Genomic DNA, 21887 nt, shown 5'->3' with positions numbered 1-21887 from the left:
TTACACAACAGATTCACATTAAAATCTCCACAAATAATAATATCATTATAATCAACAGCGACAGGTGACAACATAGTAAAATATTCGTTCACACTATAACATTTATGAGGGTTATAACCACAAGACAAAAGGACTTTGGAGAATGAACTAGACACTTCAACTAACAAATGCTCAGTAGCGCTATCAGATGCACATGAATTGCATAAAGCTTAAAGGGAAAAATGCCTTTGAAAAAAATAAAAGTGGATGATCTCCAGCAAATGATCACTAATCGCTATATACCGTCTGAATTTCATGAATTTTATAATAGAATTGTAGAAATATAAAATAAGCACTTAATTTCCAATATAAATTATGCCTTTAGGATTTATTTTAAACCTTAAATGTGCTACTCTTCCTCGCAAATAGTGAAATGTGCTACTCTTCCACGCAAAAATCTGAAATGTGCTACTTTTCGACGCGAATAATGAAATGTGCTAGTCTTCCAAGCGAATAGTGAAATGTGCTACTCTTCGTAGGGACCGACGATATGTCCTCTAAAAAGGATCCAAATTAAAGCAACATCCTAATATCTATAATAATATCTCATGGAACACTGCATATAATGCCAAATTTTTTTGCGGTAAGGTAATTTAAGGTATTTTAAACTAATACACACTTATTAACAGCTATGCTTATACGATGAATTAAGTAAATTTACCTTGCGTGTTGGTATTTTTTAATGCATAAAAAATTCCATTAAAAAATAATAAAATTTCCAACACAATAGATTGTTAAGGTGGCAGTGATACTCGAGCAATTTACGAAAAGTATAAACGTCATAAGCACAGTTTATGTAAAAAAATTTTAGGCTAGTATTGTCACTTGCGAAGCGACTAAATTTGGCGAAGCGAACGGTTTGGCGAACACACCTAAAATTTGCATTGTGAGTGGCGAATGAACTTTTTCGCCGGACATGCGTCGCTGCCATTCAAACAAATTAAATGAGTTCATCCTCATTTGACGTTGCTGTCATTTATACTTCGAATTATTTGTTATTACAAACTAAAATTTGAAAAGCAAAATGTTTTATAACGTAGATTTATATTTTGAGGATAGTTATAATGTTGAACCGCGAGCTAACCTTCTTCGTCAGCGGCGTTTTATTAGAGATTACTCTAATCCTATGGAGCTGCCGTCCACAGTGTAAGTATCCAGTGCAGATAGGTTATTCAATGAAACATGAAAAATTTATGCATATATGAATATGTATTTATAGATTTACAGCGAATTTTCGGCTAAGCAAGGACGCTTTTATGTATGTGCTGGACAAAATCAAAGACAAATTTAATTGCCGCCTGTCCTCGTCTGTAACGCCAATGCTAAAATTGTGTTGCGCACTGAGATTTTTTGCGCACGGAAGTTATCAGCAAGCTGTAGGAAATGAATTTCAATTGGGTCTTGCGCAACCTACAGTTTCGCTCATTTTAAAGGAGGTATTGCCCATTTTAGAAAGAGAAATTTGCAGTGCTTCGATAATCACAGAAATGACAGAAGAAGAGAAGCAACAGGCAAGGAGCAAATTTTTCTCCAGATCAGGAATACCCAACGTAATTGGCTGTGTTGACGGAACACATATTGCGATTTATGCCCCCACCGCAAATAGACACCTCTATCTAAATAGAAAAGGCTTTTTTAGTTTAAATGCTATGATTGTAAGTTTTTAAGAAATGAATACAGCAACACTGATAAACAAATTGTATATTAAAGGCTTGCGATCATGACATGAATATCCGGTTTGTGGATGCTAGATATGCTGGTTCTACACATGATTCGTTCGTGTGGAACAATAGTTCATTAAAGACTTATTTGGAGAATATGCATCAAAGTGGCGATTATAACTCTATTTATTTAGGTACTTTAAATTTGTTACATCGGCACAAAATTAATGTAAATACTATTTTAAAACAAAGACTACTTATTTATAGGTGATTCCGGATACCCACTTAGTCCTTATTTACTAACACCCTTCCGCCATGCAGACTCTAGAACTAGGGAGTCAATTTTTAATAAGAAGCACGCGAAAGCTAGAAACGTCGTTGAACGTACGATCGGAGTTTTGAAATGTCGCTTTCGATGTCCCCTGAGTGATCGAAAAATGCGCTACGATCCTGCTAAAGCAACATCCATTATAAATATTTGTTGCGCTTTCCACAATATTTGTAAGAAATTTAGAATCAGTGATCCAGAGGAAGCTGAAATTTTTATTGACACCGTTGTATCATCAGAGCCAATCAGTGAAGATGCCAATAATACATCAGGAGAGCGCCGCAGAAGGCAAATAGCTGATGCTTTGTTGTAAAATTAATTGCAGTTCGGTTTATTGAATAAATTCAAAACCATTTACCTTACTTTTGTTCTTTTTATTTCATTTTATTCTTCAGAATTCTTTATTATATACATGTTAAATTAAACCTAATTGTTTCTATGCTCTTAAACTTAATAAAAATCACAAGTTGAATTCAGTACCTTCATCAAATATTAAACTTAAAATTAATTCATCACATGCTTTTATATATTAAAATAAAAAATCACAAATTAAATTCAGCTGTTAAAAAAATATTAAACTTAAAACTAGTTCATCACATTTTTTATAAATAAAAATAAAAAAATCACAAATTCAATCAACGTAAAGAAAAGATGGATATGAATCTAAAGAGTAGGAACTAAATCTGAAAATACAACCAAAAGTAGTTTGTAACAATATTACAGTCTACTTTTGGCTGTATTTTAATGTTTTTAGTTCTAACTCCTTTAGTTTCATTTTTTCCATCTTTTCCTTAAGCTGTCTTTTCTTCTCTAAAATTTCCCTCTTCCTTTAATTTCAATAAATTTAATTCTTCCTTTTTAAATCCTATGTCTTTCTCGTATACCTCGCGATTTCTGCAAGCTTCTTAATATTTGGAATCCTCTCGCAAAGTGTGTCTTGCACTTCAGCCTGCTTTTCCAACGCTTTGATCCGAATGCTTTCTCGATCCTCAACTGTCAACCTTGGCCGTGGAGTTGATGATCGCGGTACCAAATCCGCATCCGGAGCTTGTTCGCCCAGTGGCTCCTCTAAATCAATTCTATTGCCACTCACCGCATTTTCTTCCACGTTCGTTCCAAATGAAGAGCCTGCTGGGTTGACTGCTTCCTGAAGGTGGAGAAGCTCATCAACGGTTCGCTCTAGTGGTGTTAAGCTTTGTTGTGTATAAGGTCCTCCTCCTGTGGCCACAGTTTCTCGTCGGTTTGTCGCATTTTTTTTTTAGCTTCAGCTTGTAATCCAACCAAACCTAAATAGTACTCATAAGTAACTACGGCAACACAAACTAGTTCAGTTCTTACCTTATTCCACTCGCGTCCGTTACGCATTGGAGGACCAATGGCGTTAAGTTCAGTTGCAAACTTTTCCCACAGCTCTGCCCTGCTTTTCTTCGTGGAACCGAAGCTTCCCATTCCTCTAGCGACGTCTGGATTGTTTTCCATAATTGCAACCAGCTTTTGGAACTGCTGCGTTGTTGTCCGTTTTGTTCTGGAAATTTGTTTTGTTAAATAAAATTAAATAAATTAAATTAAAATTTACTCACGTCCTTTCCATTTCAAACGCGAACCAAATAAACAGTCGACAAATTTTGACAGCTCTGGCGAAGCGAATGTCGCTTTTTCGCTAGTGGCAATGCAAGAAATTCATTTTCGACAACCGTTCGCCATTTTGCGGCGAATTCGCTGGAAATTCGCGTCTCACAATTCGAGACAGCGAAATTCGCCGTTATTTTCATTCGCTTCGCGAGTGACAATACCAGCCTTAAAGTGAAACTACCTTCTTCTTTGTATCATTGATATACCCAAAATGTTTTCAACAAAGTGTGATTGAATTTGACATTGCTCTCAGAAGAACCATCCTATAAAGTCAAATTGAAAAAATTTTGTATGAATTTTGAATCGATTGTTTATATTTTTTGGCATAATAGTACCTTAAAAGAGAGCCGACCTGAGTCGTCAATCACACCTTGTTTAATACACCTTGGATACACCCATGATTCAATAATACAAGGTTTGCTCAGAAAACAGTTTTCTCGCTCCCTCTTGACAAAATCGGCTCCCTTAGCAAGACACTGTGTGTGGGTTCGTGTGTGTGTGCAAAGCTTTTGTAAGGGAGTTAAGGGAGTGTCAAAACTCGAATGCCAATAATGAGCAGCGTTGCCAGGTTGACGTTTTTAATGTCATTTGGACGTTTTTTGTACCCTGTTGACGTTTGGACGTTTTTTGTATAAAATATTACGTTTTTTGTATAAAAAATCACGTTTTTTAACTTCGCAGTAATTTTTCTTTGTTACTAAATCTTATAAGTAGAACTGATTTTGAATTATTTTCTTAATAAATCTTTACAATCTTTGTGTTTTGCTGGAGCTGCTTCAAAAGAGTATTTCCGGATTCTTGGACTAAGGATGCCGTGTTCAAAGGCTGGTTGTGTAAACACTTGAGGTTACGAGGCTTGCTGTAATGTTTGCAATTGCAGGCACGCTCGCAAAAGCATCAAAAAAGCTGTGCAGCATAAAACGTCAGAAAAAAGTAGGCGACTTTTCTAAGACTTCATTGAAAATGAAATGAACACAAAAAAATACTGAAATATTAGGTCCATTCAATAACTTTTCCAGTAAGTACTTGCAGCGTGAGCGTAAAAGAAAAATAGAGAGTAAAATTGATAGCAAGAGACAATTTTTAGAAAAAGTTATTGAACGCAAAACTAGTAAAAACTTGCAACTTAAGCCATTTTGACTTTTTCTGAAGTTTAAGTTTTGGCGCGCAATTTTCTTTTTAATTGGGAATAGTTACCATCGAAATAAAAACAATAGATTTAAATTTTTCATCCTTATTTTCATTTCACTCTTAACAGCTCTCGAATTCGCTACCTCTTGCAAATATTTTGGGTTATTGAATGCATTACCAGTAAAAACTTGCAAGTACTAGCAACAATTCGTAACAATTTTTTGATATTGAATGCACCTATTGCTATGCTCCTTCTTAGCAGAACGTAATTTAGCATTTTCGACAACCGAGCCCCGAACCAAATGTCTACAAGAAAAAAAATTATTAAAAATCAACGCGATTATTTAGCCCCTTTAAAATTGCACATTATTGCCCTGAAATTTAATAGGCTATCAAACTGCATACTCAGAAAAAATTCTAAAAACTCTGAATATAAAGTTGAAAATCTAGCAGAAAATTTGCAATTGTTTATAATTTTTGCGCAATTTCTGTGAATTTATATTTTGTTTGTTAATGAGCTTGGCTTTTATGGAAAAATAATAAACATTAAATAAACGAAAGAGAAACAGCCTAAATCGATCAAAATATTGATGACTTAATCAGCTGATCACAAGTGTATGAATAAAATTATTTTTATATTAACGACCCGTTTACAATGAATTTTAAATGTGTTCTGTCGATATGACATCGGGCCCTAACCGCCAAAATAACGTAAGCGACAAAATTTTCTTTTTGATGCAGAAATGCATCTAAATGCTCTAGGAATATTTCTGCATCAAAAAGAAAATTTTGAAAAAAATGTCGCTTACGTTATTTTGGTGGTTATGGCTCGATATGTACCTTTGTATACAATAAGAGTTTAATAAGAACAATTTTTTGTACATCCAATTGAAAAAGATGTTTTGGGTAGGAAAAGACATTTTTTCAGACCAAGAGGGACTTTTCTCATGCCGAAGACCTGGCAACACTGATAATGAGCAAACCTTTAATTATTAAATCATGTAATCAAAATGTATTCAACAAAGTGTGATTGAATTTTACATTGCTCTCAGAACCATCCTATAGTCAAATTGAAAAAATTTTGTATGAATTTTGAATCGATTGTTTATATTTTTTGGCATAATAGTACCTTAAAAGAGAGCCGACCTGAATTGTCAATCACACCTTGTTTAATACACCTTGGATACAACCATGATAAAAACATAACAAGGTAAAACCATTGAGAGGCAGTCTGACGTTTGCCAACAATATAATTTTAAAATCAAAACTCAAACTCACACACACATTCTCATTTTCAATCTCCAACAACAACAATTGTGAACAATTTATTTATTTTTTATTTACAATTTTATATGCTTTTAAAATGTTGGCAAACGTCAGAAAAAAATCATGGCGACGAAATGAGAGAATGAATTTACCTTGTAATGTTTTTATCACGGATACCACCATGATAAAAATATAGTAAGGTAGAACCGCTGAGAGTCACTTTTAAAATTCTTGACGTTTCCAAACAATTTAATTTTTAAATTTACTCACAAACTCACACACACATTTTCATTTTCAATCTCAAGCAACAACAATTTCGAACAATTTCATTTTTTTATTTTCACATTTATATGATTTTAAAATGTTGGCAAACTTCAAAAAAAAATCATGGCCGACAAATTGAGAGAACGGTTATACCTTGCTATGTTTTTATCATGGATACACCTATGAAGTTTTTACACAACTTAATTTCGGCATACTTAACTCAATTTATGAATCTTTTGTATTATGGGAATGTTGAAGTAAATGAGCGATATCTAATCATAAAAATTTAGAAAAATTAAACCTAACTTTGGTGTTTATTATTAGTCCACTTCTTTAAGCATTTCCTCTAGTTCGTCAAATTCACTATGTACTTCTTTTTTAAGCACCCTTGAGGAATTTAACTGATCGTACAAATTTTCAATATATTTTTTTTCTGATATTGAAACATTTTCGGATAAGGTTCTTGTAGTTCCAGGCATCTTTAAATTCTCTTTGACAGTAGTTGTATTTAAGACCTGAGCTTTCACATAATTTACGCTTTTATCGTGGGATTCGACTCTCCGACATTTATTTACACTATTTGCCGGGAAGCTCTTGGAGCATTGTTTATTTTTATCCGCATACTTTCCATCATCTGTAAAATTGTAAACATGAAAAATAATTGAGGTCATATTGTCTTATAACAAATTACCAAAATCTTCAGTGAGCCTGATGCAATCCGAATTGCAAGGTTCACAATCATTACTTTCTGATTTAATATCGCTCTGATCAAGATCGGTATAAGGATGTCCACAGTATGAACTACAGCATTCATCTTCATAGCTGTAATCGGTGTCATATTGTTCCTCCTTAATATGTTCTATCGCATCGAACATATTTTCTCCTTGTTCGTAAAAAATTAAAAATTATTTAATATGATTTTAATTAATATTAATGTATGAAAAAATGAAAAAAATTGTATTTTAAACATACGTAAATTACCCTTGCAGTTCTCATTTTTTATTGTGATCTCATTAGAAGGCGAATTGTTCCGTTCTGTTATTTGAGCAATGTTTGTAATAATGTTGCCATCATTCTCAGCTGTTAAATCAGTGACGTGAGCCGTGCTTATATTATTTGACTGAACTGTGCCTAAAGATGTTTTTTCAGCTGGATAGTTAAACTTTGCTCTACGAAAACGTAGAACAAGGGATCGCCCATCAACTTGTAAGTTCATACCATGTTTAAATGCCTCTGTTGCCTTTTCTATACTATCAAAACGGATAAACGCATACCGAATTGGTTTTATTTTCGATTTAAACGCTAGGTCGTATCTTAATGCTCCCGGAAAATGTCGTTTTATTGTTTCCACAGACACAGATAAAGACAAATTTCCAACATACAAAGTATATGGATCCACTTGCTCTGGCTTAGTGGCTGGTGGCGGTTTGGTGGGATCAAAACGCAATTCAGCCGATAAATGCCCCATCCCAAACGGTATTGTCGATATGTCCTTTATAACTTTTGCAGCATCCGTATTGTCTTTTAAACGAACAAAACAAAAGCGGGGTGCAGAATTTTTTTGAAAATGAACTGCGTCGATTTCTTTGGAAAATCGTTTAACCATTTCTGTATCCAAAGGTGGATCGGGAAAGCGTATAACCAAGTATGGAGCCGTGGTATTACGTTTACATAATTCTTCTTCGACAGCCAGAGCTTTGATGGCGTCCTCTCGGCACCACTTCCTTTTGGGAGTATCATTTTGCGGACGAGCTCGACCAAGAGTATTGTTACTTGTTTGTTGATTACCGTTTTGAACGTTTGATGGATTCAAAGGCGGTGGTACCGAAACGTTACTATACGGCATTAGATTAGTTTGATTTGGATAGGGAGGGCCGACATTTGTGTGAAGAAATTGGGGATGTGTTTGATGAATATATGGAGCCATTGAATATTGCATTGGTGGCGACATCGGCCACCCGTTGCTCATATTGTATATAAAGCTGTTTGAGGCTGAAGATCTAAAAGTCATTTGGTCTTGGGCAGCACGATGTGTTACGGCAAGGAAGGGAACGTTACTTTGCTGATTATTTTGTTGACGATATGGTGATCCATTATAAGTAGGATATGTTTGGTTAGCTCTCCTTTTTGATAAACCGTATTCATCATTCCTTCTATTACGTTTCATTATACAATTTCCGTGGAAAATTTTTTTTTCCTCCCCGATTTGATTTGGTTTGCTGAGTGGCCAGATCACATAAGCCACGTTATTCCTCCTTTAGGTGAATACCTTTGGTCAGCAATCAGCAGCAGAGCGAATATATTTAGCTATAAATAAATGACTTGAATTTTTATAACACAGCACAAAATTGTTTTTAATCCAGAAACTTCAAAATAGTACTTTTAGGAATGAAACGATACGATTATATACAAGTACATACTCGATACTTTTCGTTCGATTCCAAGTCATATTGGCATCGATACTTTTGAACCAAGTACTGAGTAGGTATCGAAACCCGCTACCAAGGTAAATTTTGCTCCGAAATTTTTTCATCTACGTTTATGCATAATATGAATCGCCCTGTGCTTTTTGGCAACTAAGGCTAAAGCAGTGTTTGCATTATTCAACTGCGTTCAACTCAACGCAGGGTTGAACGCAAAGTTGAACAATGCAAACACACTTTAATAGCGACAAAAACAAACCTTTATTTTCCAATGTGGCAGCACATAGTGAAGCGAAAAGCGAAGAAAGCGACAAAGAGCATAGCGACGAAAACAAAAAAAAATGTTTTCGTTGCTTTCTGAGCTGATGGTTGCTTAACTATGTTTTGACGTTACTTGTCTCTTTCTTCGCTATTATCAGAAAATGTCTTGTCGCTCTCATTGTCGCGTCAGTATGTTCTTTGCCTTAATTGTTAGCGAATACCGCCATGAACGAAAGACACAAGATCACGTAAGAACAAGAGAGTGAAAAAAGTCGATTTTTTTAGCGGGTTCTACGCCATCTTGATTCACTGGAAAACGAGCGAAAAGTAAACAAAGCAAGCCAACCAACGAAAACCAAAATTAGCCAAAATTATTGTCAGCCACTTTAAACGCACAATTTAGGTAAAATGATGCAACAAAATGCTTTAAAATGTGTTGTCATGTTGAATTAACTCTTCTTTACTTGAATAAAAGTGTAAAATAGTGGTGCTTGTGATGTAAACAAACGCTCAGCTGACGAACCCGCTTTTGCAAACTTTTTTCTCAAAACCAGTTACAAATACAACGTCGCGTTCTTACGTGATCTTGTATTTTTGTATCAGACTCTCGACGTGGTTTCGAGTTGGTTAGCTTTTAACCATCTCAGTGAAATGGTTAAGTGCTGTCATTTTTATATGGCGAAACTACGCTAAATCAAGTGGGTTATCGGGATAACCAACTCAGTAGCCATAACTACGTGGTTAGCTCCGGTGGGGACATGGTATAAACGTGTTTATTTTATTTTGGGTTGACTTTATTGTCCATCGACACGAATTGTCGCATGAAACTTTACGAGGATGCTAAAACAAATATGTTTACATGAATTCTCACTATTTCCACTTTTATAATACTAGTATTTAAGTAATTTGTTGTTTAAATGGTTTGCACTTCCACTAGCAATTTTGATATAAAAATGCAGCGATCACTTATATGTGCATAAATGCACGATCTTTTCAAAGTTCACGTGTGATTTGTTCACATTTATCTATTTCCGCACTTTTTGGATGATAGCATCGCTGCAATTTCCATCAACCTGTTTTCTTTTTTTTCCTCGTGTCGATTTTCACTAAAATTTTCACTTTATTCATTTAGTTTTCAATACAAAAGCGCGCACTAACACTAATTTTCACAATTTTCTTTTCTCCTAAAATGTCTAGAAAAGTTTTGTTCTTACCCGTTCCGGTTGCTATTCACCAATGCTGTATTGAAATGGCCGACTGTGAGGTTGCCATCGGGTTTTTATACCCTTGCACTTGCGGGAATATTCCATTTGGAAGAATAACGGGCACTGCGTCATTTGGACTAGTTCCGCTACTCTTCCAAATGGAATTTTCCGCAGTGCAAGGAAGAATATCAAAAAAAATCCGGGGTTGCCATGACCCAGTTACTGCCCGTCTCCACACGATAAAGTCCATATCCCGACACATATGCTAGAATATAAATATCCAATGACCGCTCCTTGCCCTTCAAGAGCAACATATATCAGAGCTTATATCCTGCCATCCACCGCCGTCAGCTTGGTTGCCCGACAGCTACATTCTCATTTGCACGAAAACTTGATGACGGCAACACTATCGATATTTTAATATAAAAGCAAAAACTTAGTTGTCTTCTATTGAAATATTTATCATTATGTACCTGGATTTAAAATAACCCATTTTCTAAGTTTTTAAGCGATTAAATGGAAGACGGCTCAACTCTTGCTTCTATGGGCCGTGCGAATTGATAGAATGGTGGAACTTTCGACGGATCAGAATAAAAATTTGACATTTTCGTGGTGAATACGAACGTCAGCATTTTATCTAGCTCATGGGGCTAGATAATATTTGATAGCTTTTAAATATGTATATACCTAATCTTGTTGCGATATCAGAGTGAAAATAAGAATAGAAACCGATGAAACCCGCAGAAAACGTACGTTACTGGCAGGTTATAAAATAGATGTAAATTTTGACGATTTCAGCGGTTTTCCCAACTGTCAAAAATTTACTTTGCGTTTGGCACAGCAAACCCAATTTATTCGTACACCATAAAGTTTAAGAAAGGAAAACGTAGCTGTCAAACTAACAAGCTACCGCAATAGATGCCAAGATATAAGCCCCTATGTATATTTCTCTCTACCTTCTAACATATGTGTCAAGATATAAACTCCATCCTGTGAAGACGGCAGCTACAGACAATTGTCACAACCTATCACCAGTCTCTACGGGAAAGCATTTATTACCCAACAAGAAGTAACCAAACAAACCTGCAAGAACCAGTGACAATCAGCGACACTGTCCGAAAGGAACACAGTTGTCGCAAAAATGGCAGACCTTCCTTGCAGTTTTGGTGTTGCCGTACGCTCTAGAAAAATTATTAGGTGGTGAAATTTCTGACATACTACCGGGTGCGCTATATGCCGAGGAATAAAGTATTTATATTTTGTGCGGCGAACAGTAGCCCATAACAATTTTAGCTGCAGTATAACATGCCACGAAAACGAAAAATTTAAAACAACAGCGCTTTTATAAAAAACCGACTAGCACGACTTCCAGCCCAGGAACTGAAAACTGCGTTGCTTTTGTTGTATAAACAAGCACGGTCATTTTCACATATAATTGCAACTTCTGTTCCTTGCGACCGATTCTTTTCTAAAGCTGAGGCAACAATTACCTCGCCAAGAAATCGGTTGACTAGCAAACATTTGGAAAAACTTCTATTCTTGGGAAGTACAACCAAAGAAGACTTTTTCGCTGAAATATTTTATTAATAAAAGTTTTCTTAAAAAGGATTCACTTGTATGTAGTCTTTTCCAATGTATATGAATGTAAATACCATTCCTCAATAAACATATAGTTCTATGTAACGGAGGTTTATTTATTTTCAGTTCCTACATTATTAAATTTTATTATTCGGAGTTAAGGATCCCCAAAGGATGATTAACTTGTGATTTAAAAAATAAATTTATACTAGGTTCACATATTAGTAGGTTATCCTCATTTTCGAGCTTAAAAGCATAAAAAGACGGCAGCGTTGATCAGGATCAACTCGCTTATACGGAATTTTCTCTGGAATTAACTGCAGTTGATCCAGATTAAGTCCTAGAGTTAATTCCCAAACTTAACTCGGATCAAGGGAAATTTCGATGACAACACTGACCAAAACTCAGAGAGCGTAGAATACAGGGAAAATGCAAAATTAGCATGAACATATACCTTTTCATCGGTAATGCAGTCACTAATACTAATCCAAATAGGATTCCAATTTGAAATGAATAAGAACTTATTTCGGTGACTGCATTACCGACGACAGGGTATATGTCTATGCTAGTTTTGCAGTTTCTTTTTGTTCTACGCCAACTGAGCAAATAAAGCAACCGATTCCTTCATCCGCGGTAGTCGAGTGGTGAGAGCTGCGTACTATAAGCCTGTAGGTCCCAGGTTCGATCCTCTGTTGGAGCGATTGCCAAAAAAAAATTGTTTTTATTATTTCTTTAATTTTTTCTAAATTCTATTTGATTTATATATTTAATTGTTTTTTTATTTTATTTTCGTTTTTTTTTTAAATTTATTTTAAATTATTTATTTTATTATTAGTTAACTTAAATTTTTAGAGTTTACTAAAAGTCAAAAACAACTAACTAAAAACATAGAAGTTATAACTGAATCAATAAAAAAAAATTAAATGAATATTCTACTGGCCATGGGACTCGAACCTACGACCTCGCGGCTCGTTAATCCGCATTACTGCCATCTGTCAAGGCACAATTTTGATCAGATCAATTGCGGCGTTAATCCGGATCAACGTTGCCGTCTGTCTATGCTTTAACACCCTAATCTGTAATTAAATAAGAGATTAGCCATATAAAATTCGTCCCTTGTTAATCTGTAATTATAAAATAATTTCAGATTTAACCGATAACTTTTCGGTGTCCATACTAGTTTTATCGACTGTTTTTGCGAAAAGGAAGAGAAATGCCAAATTTGAAAGTAAACAAAAATGGACGCTAGCAAGGAAAAGAGGTTTTTAAAGGTATTTTTAATAAAATGTTAAGTTAAAATATATTTATATTGCTAAATATAGCAGAAAAACGTGATCACGGTGGCACAGAGAAGAAACATAACTTTTCCTTGAGGTGTGAGAATAACAAGCACAACAAATTTGACGGCTAATAATCTGAGATTTGCCTGTGTAAACGGGGTGATTAAAAAACGAGCTTTGATTGAGATAATATTCATATGTGAACATACTTTTACCCTAAAGCGAAGCGCACATTGGCGCGATTCTGTCGTTGCGAATCCGCAAGCCCAAAAATTACAACAATGCTACCCATACATTTTAATGCGCTAGCGCACACTTGCACGATTCCGTCGCTGCGAATTTTTCGAACATTCAATGTTCCTCTCTATTGACGCGTTCGAAACGCGGCTTGCAGCGTTTTGAAGGCGTCAAAGAAGAAGAAGAAAGGTGTCACAGCAATAAAGGCAAAGAAAAAAAAACGTGTAATGTACAAAAACTAATAAAAACGTTCGTAATAATAGTATTTTGTACGATTTGGGCACGCCGAGTGCGAAAATACACGAAATAAAGGGAAAATTGAGTGAATTGTACATCGGAAATCGACGCGTAAAAATCGCTCAAGTGTGCGCACGTTTGCGGATTCGAAGTTAACAGCCGAATTCGCAACGTATTCGCAACGACAGAATCGCGCCAATGTGCGCTTCGCTTAATACGGAATACACAATGAGTAGGTATCGATACTTTAGGTCCAATATTTTTCAGGATACTACTTCCAAGTAAAAGTATCGATACCTGCATGCTATCGTTTCATTCCTAAGTGCTAATTTACACACGACGATTTTTGCTACCGCAACTCGACGTTTGTCTGAGAGAGCGTGACGAGGAAAGGAGAGGGGCACTGAGTTGCTCGTGCTCGGGCAACACGCTTTGTGCTCTCGTTCGTCTGTGTAGATTGAGTTAGCGGTTCACAGCTGACAACAACAATTGCATACACAAAAATCGCCGTGTGTAAATGAAACGAGCAACACCAAAAGGGAATCAGAAAAATCGCGTCGACAAAAGTTTCCTTGTATAAACACAGTCTAAGTATTTTTAATACTATATCGATATCGATTATATTTTTTTCGCCCGATGTGCTATTAGGTTCTTAAAGTAAGGTTGGTGTTATGCAGAAATTTTGTTTGGCAAACTGCGTGCAATTGTTGTTGCAGCAAACTCGGAGAGAGCGAGCTTGGCGACTCTCACAGCAAACTAATTTTGTTTGGTCAAACTGCAGCAAATTCGGTGTTGTCATATACAAATATTTTAAATTGTGCGCGTTATGTACATCTGAAATTCTCATTTCGTGTTGGCAATAGCCATGAAAACCATAATGAACGTGCAACCCTGTGCCAAACTCGACATAACCACCTCCGAGCAAACTAAGCAGCCGCCATTTAATTTGGCAAACAAAAGTTTGTCTGCATAACACCGACCTAACTTCTCCAGCAAAAGATTGCAGCGAGAGCGTAAAACAAAAATAGAGCGTAAAATTGAGAAGAGGAGAAAACTAGCAGAAAAAGTTAATGAACACAAAACTAGCAAAAACTTGCAAGTTAACAGCTGTTGCACTGTTCTGACATTCTGCTGTAAACATATTACTATTTATAAATAATTTTTAAACGCTTTTCTTTACACACACGCACTAAGACAGTCCATTACATCATTAATATTTTGATTTCCACTCATTTTACTTTTGTTTGTGCTAAACCAATTCAACAAATGGCGGCTTTTGACACTTATTCTTCTTCTTCTAGCTAATTTCTGCTAGTAGAAATTTCACTAGCAAGAATTTGCAGCTCTCCCGTGTTGTTACGCTCTCGATTCAGTGCTCTCTTGCAAATTTGTTGGGTTATCATACACTTTTCCAGTAAAAATTTGCAGGTTCCAGTACAAATTAGTACTGACTATTGGTTACTATACAAACCTATTAGTTGCGTTCCTTATCTCCCAGAAATAGTCAGAAAAAGTCCGAAGTAGTCAGGTGTAGTCCAAATAGCGTTCCTTAACTCGAAAATAACGTAGCAAATTAGTATTGGTACCTATAATTCACAATAGTTAAGTAGTATACGGGCAGTTTACTGAGTATTCCCCAAATGTTCGGTGTGAATTACAGGTATCAATACTAGTTTTGCGCAGTTGGAGGACCTAGCAAGTAATCGTTCATACTTATATTGTGCGATCAAGTATATCCTTAAAAGTAGGCAGCTAACATTTTTATCTTTATTTACTCCTATTTGATTGTAAAATATTGGAAATCTAATAAAAAACGTATTTCTTGGTAATTCGGTATGCATGGTGTAAGGTAATTTTTTCTAAATATTATTAGAATCTCACAAATTAAACAACAGCTAAAAGATGCGGTTGTCTTGTTTTCGAATAAAATTTTTTTTTTGTTAGGTTTAAAGATTTGTTATTTAAAGGGTTAAAAGCCCAGTGATACTTGTAACGGCTGAAAACCCACATTATCACGTAGTGTCACTTAAAACATCATAACTTCAGATGGCGCCAACTTGCACAAACTTTTTTTTTAACTTTGTAGTAGGTGGATTTTTCGTGCTTTTAATGAATTCAAATTCAAAACATAACCAAGCGGAGAAACCCTTCGAATCCATCATCGAAATTAAAAAAAAACGAAACAAAATATGTGTTTTATTACAGAAGCTATTGCTGCAACCTGTTATTTCAAAATAAAATATTTATAGCTAATTTTAAATCTGAATATAACATGTAACTCAAGTCTGTATTTCTTAATAGGCCCTTGCTAGGAAAAAAATTCTAAACTGCGGATCTGAAAATTATGCGTTGCGAGTAAAAATTTCAACAATTTGAATATGTCAACTTCTTAAGCGATTTTCACTTTATTTCATTAAATAAACACACAAAAAATCATTATATCATTAAAGCACGCTTTATTCCCTAAAGAATGATACCAAACACTTATGTTATTTACAACTTTTCAAAAATCCATTTATGATCAGCCTTTGTACTAGCTCGATCCATAGTGTGCCATTACAACAGTTCAGCACCACCTCAGCGGAAAGTAGACGATCGCAAAAAACCTCTTTCATATACGTGTGTACATATGTACACAGAGGTCATTGCACTCTAGCATAGGATCACAAAATTCACAAATCAGGTCCCAGAAAAAGCGAAAAGTCTTAACTGTAAAAAAAATCAGGCAATTTAGCGTTATTCTTGGTCACTGAGCTCAAACCCAAACCAATTACATATTACCCCGTTAGCACATGCACATTTTTAAACGGAGCGCAAAGTGAGACATTTCAAATCGAGCCCAAAAAATACCGGTGCTAATAGATGAACTTCCCCTCACCCCATATTAGTACGTACCTACGTACGAAGGGCAAAGAACAAAAGTTCAGCAAACCTCAACTACATAAACACATATGTACATACATAGGTAGATGCATATATTCCCTGCCAGCCAAAGGTAGTGAAAAATCTTGTGAAACCGCGGGTTTCATTCGCTTCAAAACTGGTGAAAAATCTGGTGAATTTTGTATGGGCGGTGTGCAGATTTTCACCAGTTTCCCCCTGTACGTGTGAGCCTTGCATCACTGTCGCACTCATTCAGATACTTCGTAAGGAAAACATATAGCTGCACTCGTCTAGCATCGCCCACTTCAGCTGGCGCAGGGTTGCATTCTCTTTACAGCGAATTCAAAATAACCTTAAAAACTTTAAATAAAATATGTTACATTTTTTTTTTTACTTTTATTTTACAAAATTTATTTTTCAAAATGCATTGTTAACCTAATATACATGGTTAGTAATCAATATTATGAATAAGAATTACCATTAGCATTAATAATAAAGATATTTTTACATACATATGTGGTTGCTTAATTGCTTATTATTACTACTACTCCTTTGCATATAGCTGTTTTCAAAAGTTGCAAAATTTCTATAAACTTGTTAATCGATTTTAACAATATTATAATCAAAAGAGAGGTAATCGATTTACCTTTCTTTTAATATATATTAACAGTTGCAAATCATTTGTAATGGTTCACAAAAATTCAGTTTCGTTACAACTTTGCAAAATTTGACGACTTTTTCACTTCTTACATATAGATATAGATTCTCTTCACAGCGAATTCAAAATAACCTTAAAAACTTTAAATAAAATATGTTAAAATTTTTTTTAAATTTTATTTTACAAAATTTATTTTTCAAAATGCATTGTTAACCTAATATACATGGTTAGTAATCAACATTATGAATAAGAATTACCATTAACATTAATAATAAAGATATTTCTACATACATATGTGGTTGCTTAATTGCTTATTATTACTACTACTCCTTTGCATATAGCTGTTTTCAACTGGTTTTGATTTATATTAACAGTTGCAAATCATTTGTACTAGTTCACAAAAATTCAGTTTCATTACAACTTTGCAAAATTTGATTGCGTTTTTTCGACTTATATATAAACGTTTTCAAAAGTTGCAAAATTTCTATAAATATGTTAAGCGATTTTAACAACATTATAATTAAAAGAAAGGTAATCGATTTACTTTTCTTTTGATTTATATTAACAGTTGCAAATCATTTGTACTGGTTCACATAAATTCAGTTTTATTACAACTTTGCAAAATTTGATGCTCCTGCGACAGTGACCTTTCTTGCTGCTGCTCTTATTCGCTTTGTTGATTAATATTTTCGCTAGAGAAATTAATAAGTTAAACTGGATTTTCGTATATTAAACTTAAAAATATGTCAGAAGAATAACTCGAGTGGTCTAATTTTAGTATTAACACTAATATTATTTATTAAAAGTTCAATTTAATATATAATGGAAAAGTAAAAAGACTTTAATCGATTTCATTTGCTGCTAGTCGACCACACAGTTCGGCTACTCAAACAGGACTTCTCGTTCGTTCTCTCGTTCTGCTTTGCGTACGAGACAGTTCGGCCTCTCCTGACTACCACTAACCGACCTCGGCTAGCCGTCAGGTGCATCCACGTCGCTATATTCTTCGTCGTCTAATTCTGGGTTTAACTGACACCATCGCTTCATATTATCGCTGGGTATGACGCCACAGTATCGTCGTCGTGACATCGGTGCATCTGGTAGTTCTTCAACGACATACCTATCGTAGTCTAAGACTTTTGAGACCGCGTACGGGCCCTTGTATTTTGCGTCTAATTTGTGTGTTTCACCCGTAGCTGCCGCTACATTTGTGATCATCACCAGATCTCCTTCTTCGTATCGTTGCGGCTGTTGATGACGTGCATTATAACGACGTTGCCACTTCTCCCTCTCCGCTTCGATGTTATTCTTGGCTTTACAAAAAACTTCATTTTGTTTCTCTTCGCTGACTGAACTTTGCTCATCGTATAGTGCTTGAATCAGTCTGTTCTGGCTATAATCTCGCATATCGTAATTGAAGATGATGCCATTAGGATTTATCTTTGTTGTTGCATTAAGCTGCGTGTTGATGCTCCACTGCAGAGTGAGTAACGTTGTGTCCCACTCTTTCGTGTTGTTCATCATTGTACGTATGGCTGGTAGTATTTTTTTGTTTGTGGCGTTCTGCTTGACCATTGCCTCGTGGTGTTCTTGCTGCAACCTTTACATGTCGGATACCATGAGCTTCTAAGAATGTCTCAAACTCCTTCGAAGTATACGCTGTTCCTCGGTCAGTGTTGACCTGGACCGGCAGAACAAACGTGGACATAATCTCTCGTAACATTGAGATTACTGGTGCGGATTTAGTATTCCGCACGGCTTTCAGTATCGCGTATTTGGAAAAAGAACATATCAAGACAACGATGTGCTGATTTTCCTTCTTGCTTTTGGGGAATGGTCTCAAGTGATCCAAGTGCACGGATCTAAACGGCATCGGTATTACTTCGGCCAAATGCATCTGGCCCTCAGGTTTCCCTCCTTTTGTCTTGTACACACGGCAGTCTAAACACGCTGCTATGTAACTCTTCACGTATCGTCTCATACGATGAAACCAAAAATCTTTTTTTAGTCGCTGCAGTGTCTTCTCCACCCCGAAATGGCCTGAATCGTCGTGACATGCTTTAGTCATATGCCACCTTGCTGCTCGTGGTACTACTAACCGTCGCTCCCCATTAACCTTGCGATATAGCCGTCCTTTGTGTAACTCGTAGTCGTGTTGAACCTGCATTGCTGATTCTGAACTGGGCATTAACATTGATACGATTTCTTGTAGCCATTGTCTGGCATCTGCATCGCGAACACCCAATCGCTGCTACCTTTGGTCGTGACTGCTAATACGTGTTCAGCTACCGTTTGACATTCGGTAGGTGGTAAACACGGTGCTCGGCTCATCCCGTCGACGTACTGCATCTTATGACCTTGCCGGTGTATCGTCTTAAAATCGAACTCTTGGAGTTTTAACCACCATCTTGCTATACGTTGCAGATTCGGAGTTTTTGCTTTTGTAGTGACAATAGCGTTACAGTCTGTCACTACGTTGAACGGCTTGCCTAGAAGATACATGCGGAACCGTGTCAACGTCTCGACGATTGCAAGTACTTCTAACTCGTGATTTGGAAATCGCGTCTCTGCTACACTGCATTGTCGGCTATAGAAGAAAACTGGGTTTTCACCTTCGTCTTCGCATTGGAATAGAATTCCCGACAGTCCCACATGACTAGCGTCGGTGGGGACCTCGTGCTGTTTGCCAGGTTTTCTCGTTATAGCCTCTTTCAGTTTAATAAATGACTCTTGCTGTTGCTTCTCCCATTGGAAACTAAATAATGTCTTTCTTTAACAACATGGTCAACGGACAGGCTAGCTGGCTGTATCTTCCTAAAAATTTACGGAAGAATCCCGTTAGTCCCGAAAATTGCCTTACCTGGGTGACGTTGGTTGGCCTAGGGAACTCCTTGATGCACTGCGTCTTCATTGCTCCTGGAGCGATACCCGAACTCGATATTTCGTGCCCCAGAAACCTGACCTCACTGGATAGGAATTGGCATTTTGAAGGTCGCAGGGTAAGACCGTCCCTCCTCACTGCATCCAAGACCTCTTCCAATACTGCGATACCTTCCTCGCAGACGACGTTGCTATGATTAATTCGTCTACATAGCTGACCACCTTGTTCCTTGACTCGAGCGTTGATATCATTTTTACCACCATTTTTTGAAATATCATCAGTGCGTTTACTAGTCCGAAGGGCATCACGTTGTGTTCGTACAGACCTTCATGCGTTAGGAATGCCGTATATTTCTTGCACTCCTCCTTAATCGGTATCTGGTAGTACCCACTGGTTATATCTAATGTCGTAAAGAATCGACCACCGCTTAGTTTAGATAGCTGCTCCTCCACCACTGGCATCGGAAAATGTTTACGTATTGTTACCGCGTTTAACGCGCGATAATTCACACACATCCTGCTCTCCCCGTTTGCCTTCGTCACTAGCATCAGGCTATAAAACAGTTAATTAACTTTAATACTAGGGTTACTGAATATTCCGAAACACTGATCGACTTATTGTACTCGAACGCTACGGAAGCGTCATGTGAAAAAGCGGAGGAACATAGAATATCGGATCATGAAACTATAATGTTCAAATGCGATATAAAAAAACAAGGCCCTATCAGTAAACTGTCTGAAATAACTTCGTGGGATGGGTACAGCCCAGACAACCTCATAAATCTTTTGCGACAATGCACCTTCGCTGACCTGAATAGTCTCAGTCCTGATGGTATGCTCGAACATATTAAAAATTGTTTGATTTCGAGTATGAATAAACTACCTTCTCGTGTACAAAAGCGGGTCTAAATCCGAAATAAATGGTATGACAGACAATTGACTGAAACTAATAAAGAAAAACTTAAGTTATACCAAAGGGCAGTGATCACAGGTGATTGGGTAGAATACAATGAAATAAAGAAAGCGTATAAAAAAATGATTAGAATTAAAAAAATACAATATTTGGAATACAAGGTGGAAATTAATAGAGGTGATAGCCGTTTAATGTGGACACCTGTGAAGAAAATTTTCAATAATGCGGATCACAAAGAAAACATCAAAGAGGTTCGAATCAACGGTAAAATATATAGCAATAGTACTGAAATCGCTGACAAGTTAAACAATTTCTTTGTTGATAGTATCAGCGATATTAATAGGAATATAGAAAACATTAACTATGATCCGATTCAACAGGAAAATGGTCGAGGGACCTTTAAATTTTGTGAGATTAGTACAGACGATATTATCCATATAGTAAAGAAGTTCAAGATAAAAATTTGTGGAAATAATTTATTATCCGAGGGTGTAATCAAAGACTCCGTTGAATACATGGGTCACTTTTACGCCCTATTAGTAAATACGAGCCTTCAGTTGAAGTCATTTTGAAGGTCGCAGGGTAAGACCGTCCCTCCTCACTGCATCCAATACCTCTTCCAATACTGCGATACCTTCCTCGCAGACGACGTTGCTATGATTAATTCGTCTACATAGCTGACCACCTTGTTCCTTGACTCGAGCGTTGATATCATTTTTACCACCATTTTTTGAAATATCATCAGTGCGTTTACTAGTCCGAAGGGCATCACGTTGTGTTCGTACAGACCTTCATGCGTTAGGAATGCCGTATATTTCTTGCACTCCTCCTTAATCGGTATCTGGTAGTACCCGCTGGTCATATCTAATGTCGTAAAGAATCGACCACCGCTTAGTTTAGATAGCTGCTCCTCCACCACTGGCATCGGAAAATGTTTACGTATTGTTACCGCGTTTAACGCGCGATAATTCACACACATCCTGCTCTCCCCGTTTGCCTTCGTCACTAGCA

General features: G+C 36.3%; 3 protein-coding genes across 6 annotated transcripts; 1 reads left to right on the top strand and 2 right to left on the bottom strand.

The window, feature by feature from the left end:
• The first annotated feature begins 969 nt into the window (after nt 1-969).
• Nucleotides 970-2588, top strand: LOC108367886 (putative nuclease HARBI1). 2 transcript variants are annotated; one of them, XM_017622586.1, is made up of 4 exons: nt 970-1185; nt 1259-1694; nt 1750-1894; nt 1968-2588. In XM_017622586.1, exons 1-4 carry the CDS (start codon nt 1064-1066, stop codon nt 2339-2341), a joined length of 1077 nt encoding a protein of 358 aa, XP_017478075.1. In that variant the 5' UTR covers nt 970-1063; the 3' UTR covers nt 2342-2588. The 2 variants fall into 2 exon arrangements, with proteins under 2 accessions (XP_017478075.1, XP_017478074.1); XM_017622585.1 differs by having other exon boundaries at nt 1953-2588.
• Nucleotides 2589-2592: 4 nt separating this feature from the next.
• LOC108367887 (uncharacterized) lies at nt 2593-3913 on the bottom strand. 2 transcript variants are annotated; one of them, XM_017622588.1, is made up of 3 exons: nt 3609-3913; nt 3367-3553; nt 2593-3314 (listed from the first exon to the last, which is right to left on the bottom strand). In XM_017622588.1, the coding sequence occupies exons 1-3, from the start codon at nt 3617-3619 to the stop codon at nt 3195-3197; spliced, it is 318 nt and encodes a 105-aa protein (XP_017478077.1). In that variant the 5' UTR covers nt 3620-3913; the 3' UTR covers nt 2593-3194. The 2 variants fall into 2 exon arrangements, with proteins under 2 accessions (XP_017478077.1, XP_017478076.1); XM_017622587.1 differs by having other exon boundaries at nt 2593-3553.
• A 2703-nt stretch (nt 3914-6616) lies between these two features.
• Pof (RNA binding domain-containing protein painting of fourth) lies at nt 6617-8747 on the bottom strand. Of its 2 annotated transcripts, none has more exons than XM_017622582.1 (3): nt 7294-8747; nt 7013-7204; nt 6617-6955 (listed from the first exon to the last, which is right to left on the bottom strand). In XM_017622582.1, exons 1-3 carry the CDS (start codon nt 8486-8488, stop codon nt 6642-6644), a joined length of 1701 nt encoding a protein of 566 aa, XP_017478071.1. In that variant the 5' UTR covers nt 8489-8747; the 3' UTR covers nt 6617-6641. The 2 variants fall into 2 exon arrangements, with proteins under 2 accessions (XP_017478071.1, XP_017478072.1); XM_017622583.1 differs by having other exon boundaries at nt 7303-8747.
• Between the last annotated feature and the right edge of the window lie 13140 nt (nt 8748-21887).

This window comes from Rhagoletis zephyria, unplaced genomic scaffold, assembly GCF_001687245.7.
Source record: "Rhagoletis zephyria isolate East Lansing unplaced genomic scaffold, Rhagoletis_zephyria_1.1 Rzeph_scaffold_02844, whole genome shotgun sequence".
Lineage (NCBI taxonomy): Eukaryota > Metazoa > Arthropoda > Insecta > Diptera > Tephritidae > Rhagoletis > Rhagoletis zephyria.
This window is presented reverse-complemented; position numbering and strand designations above follow the sequence as displayed.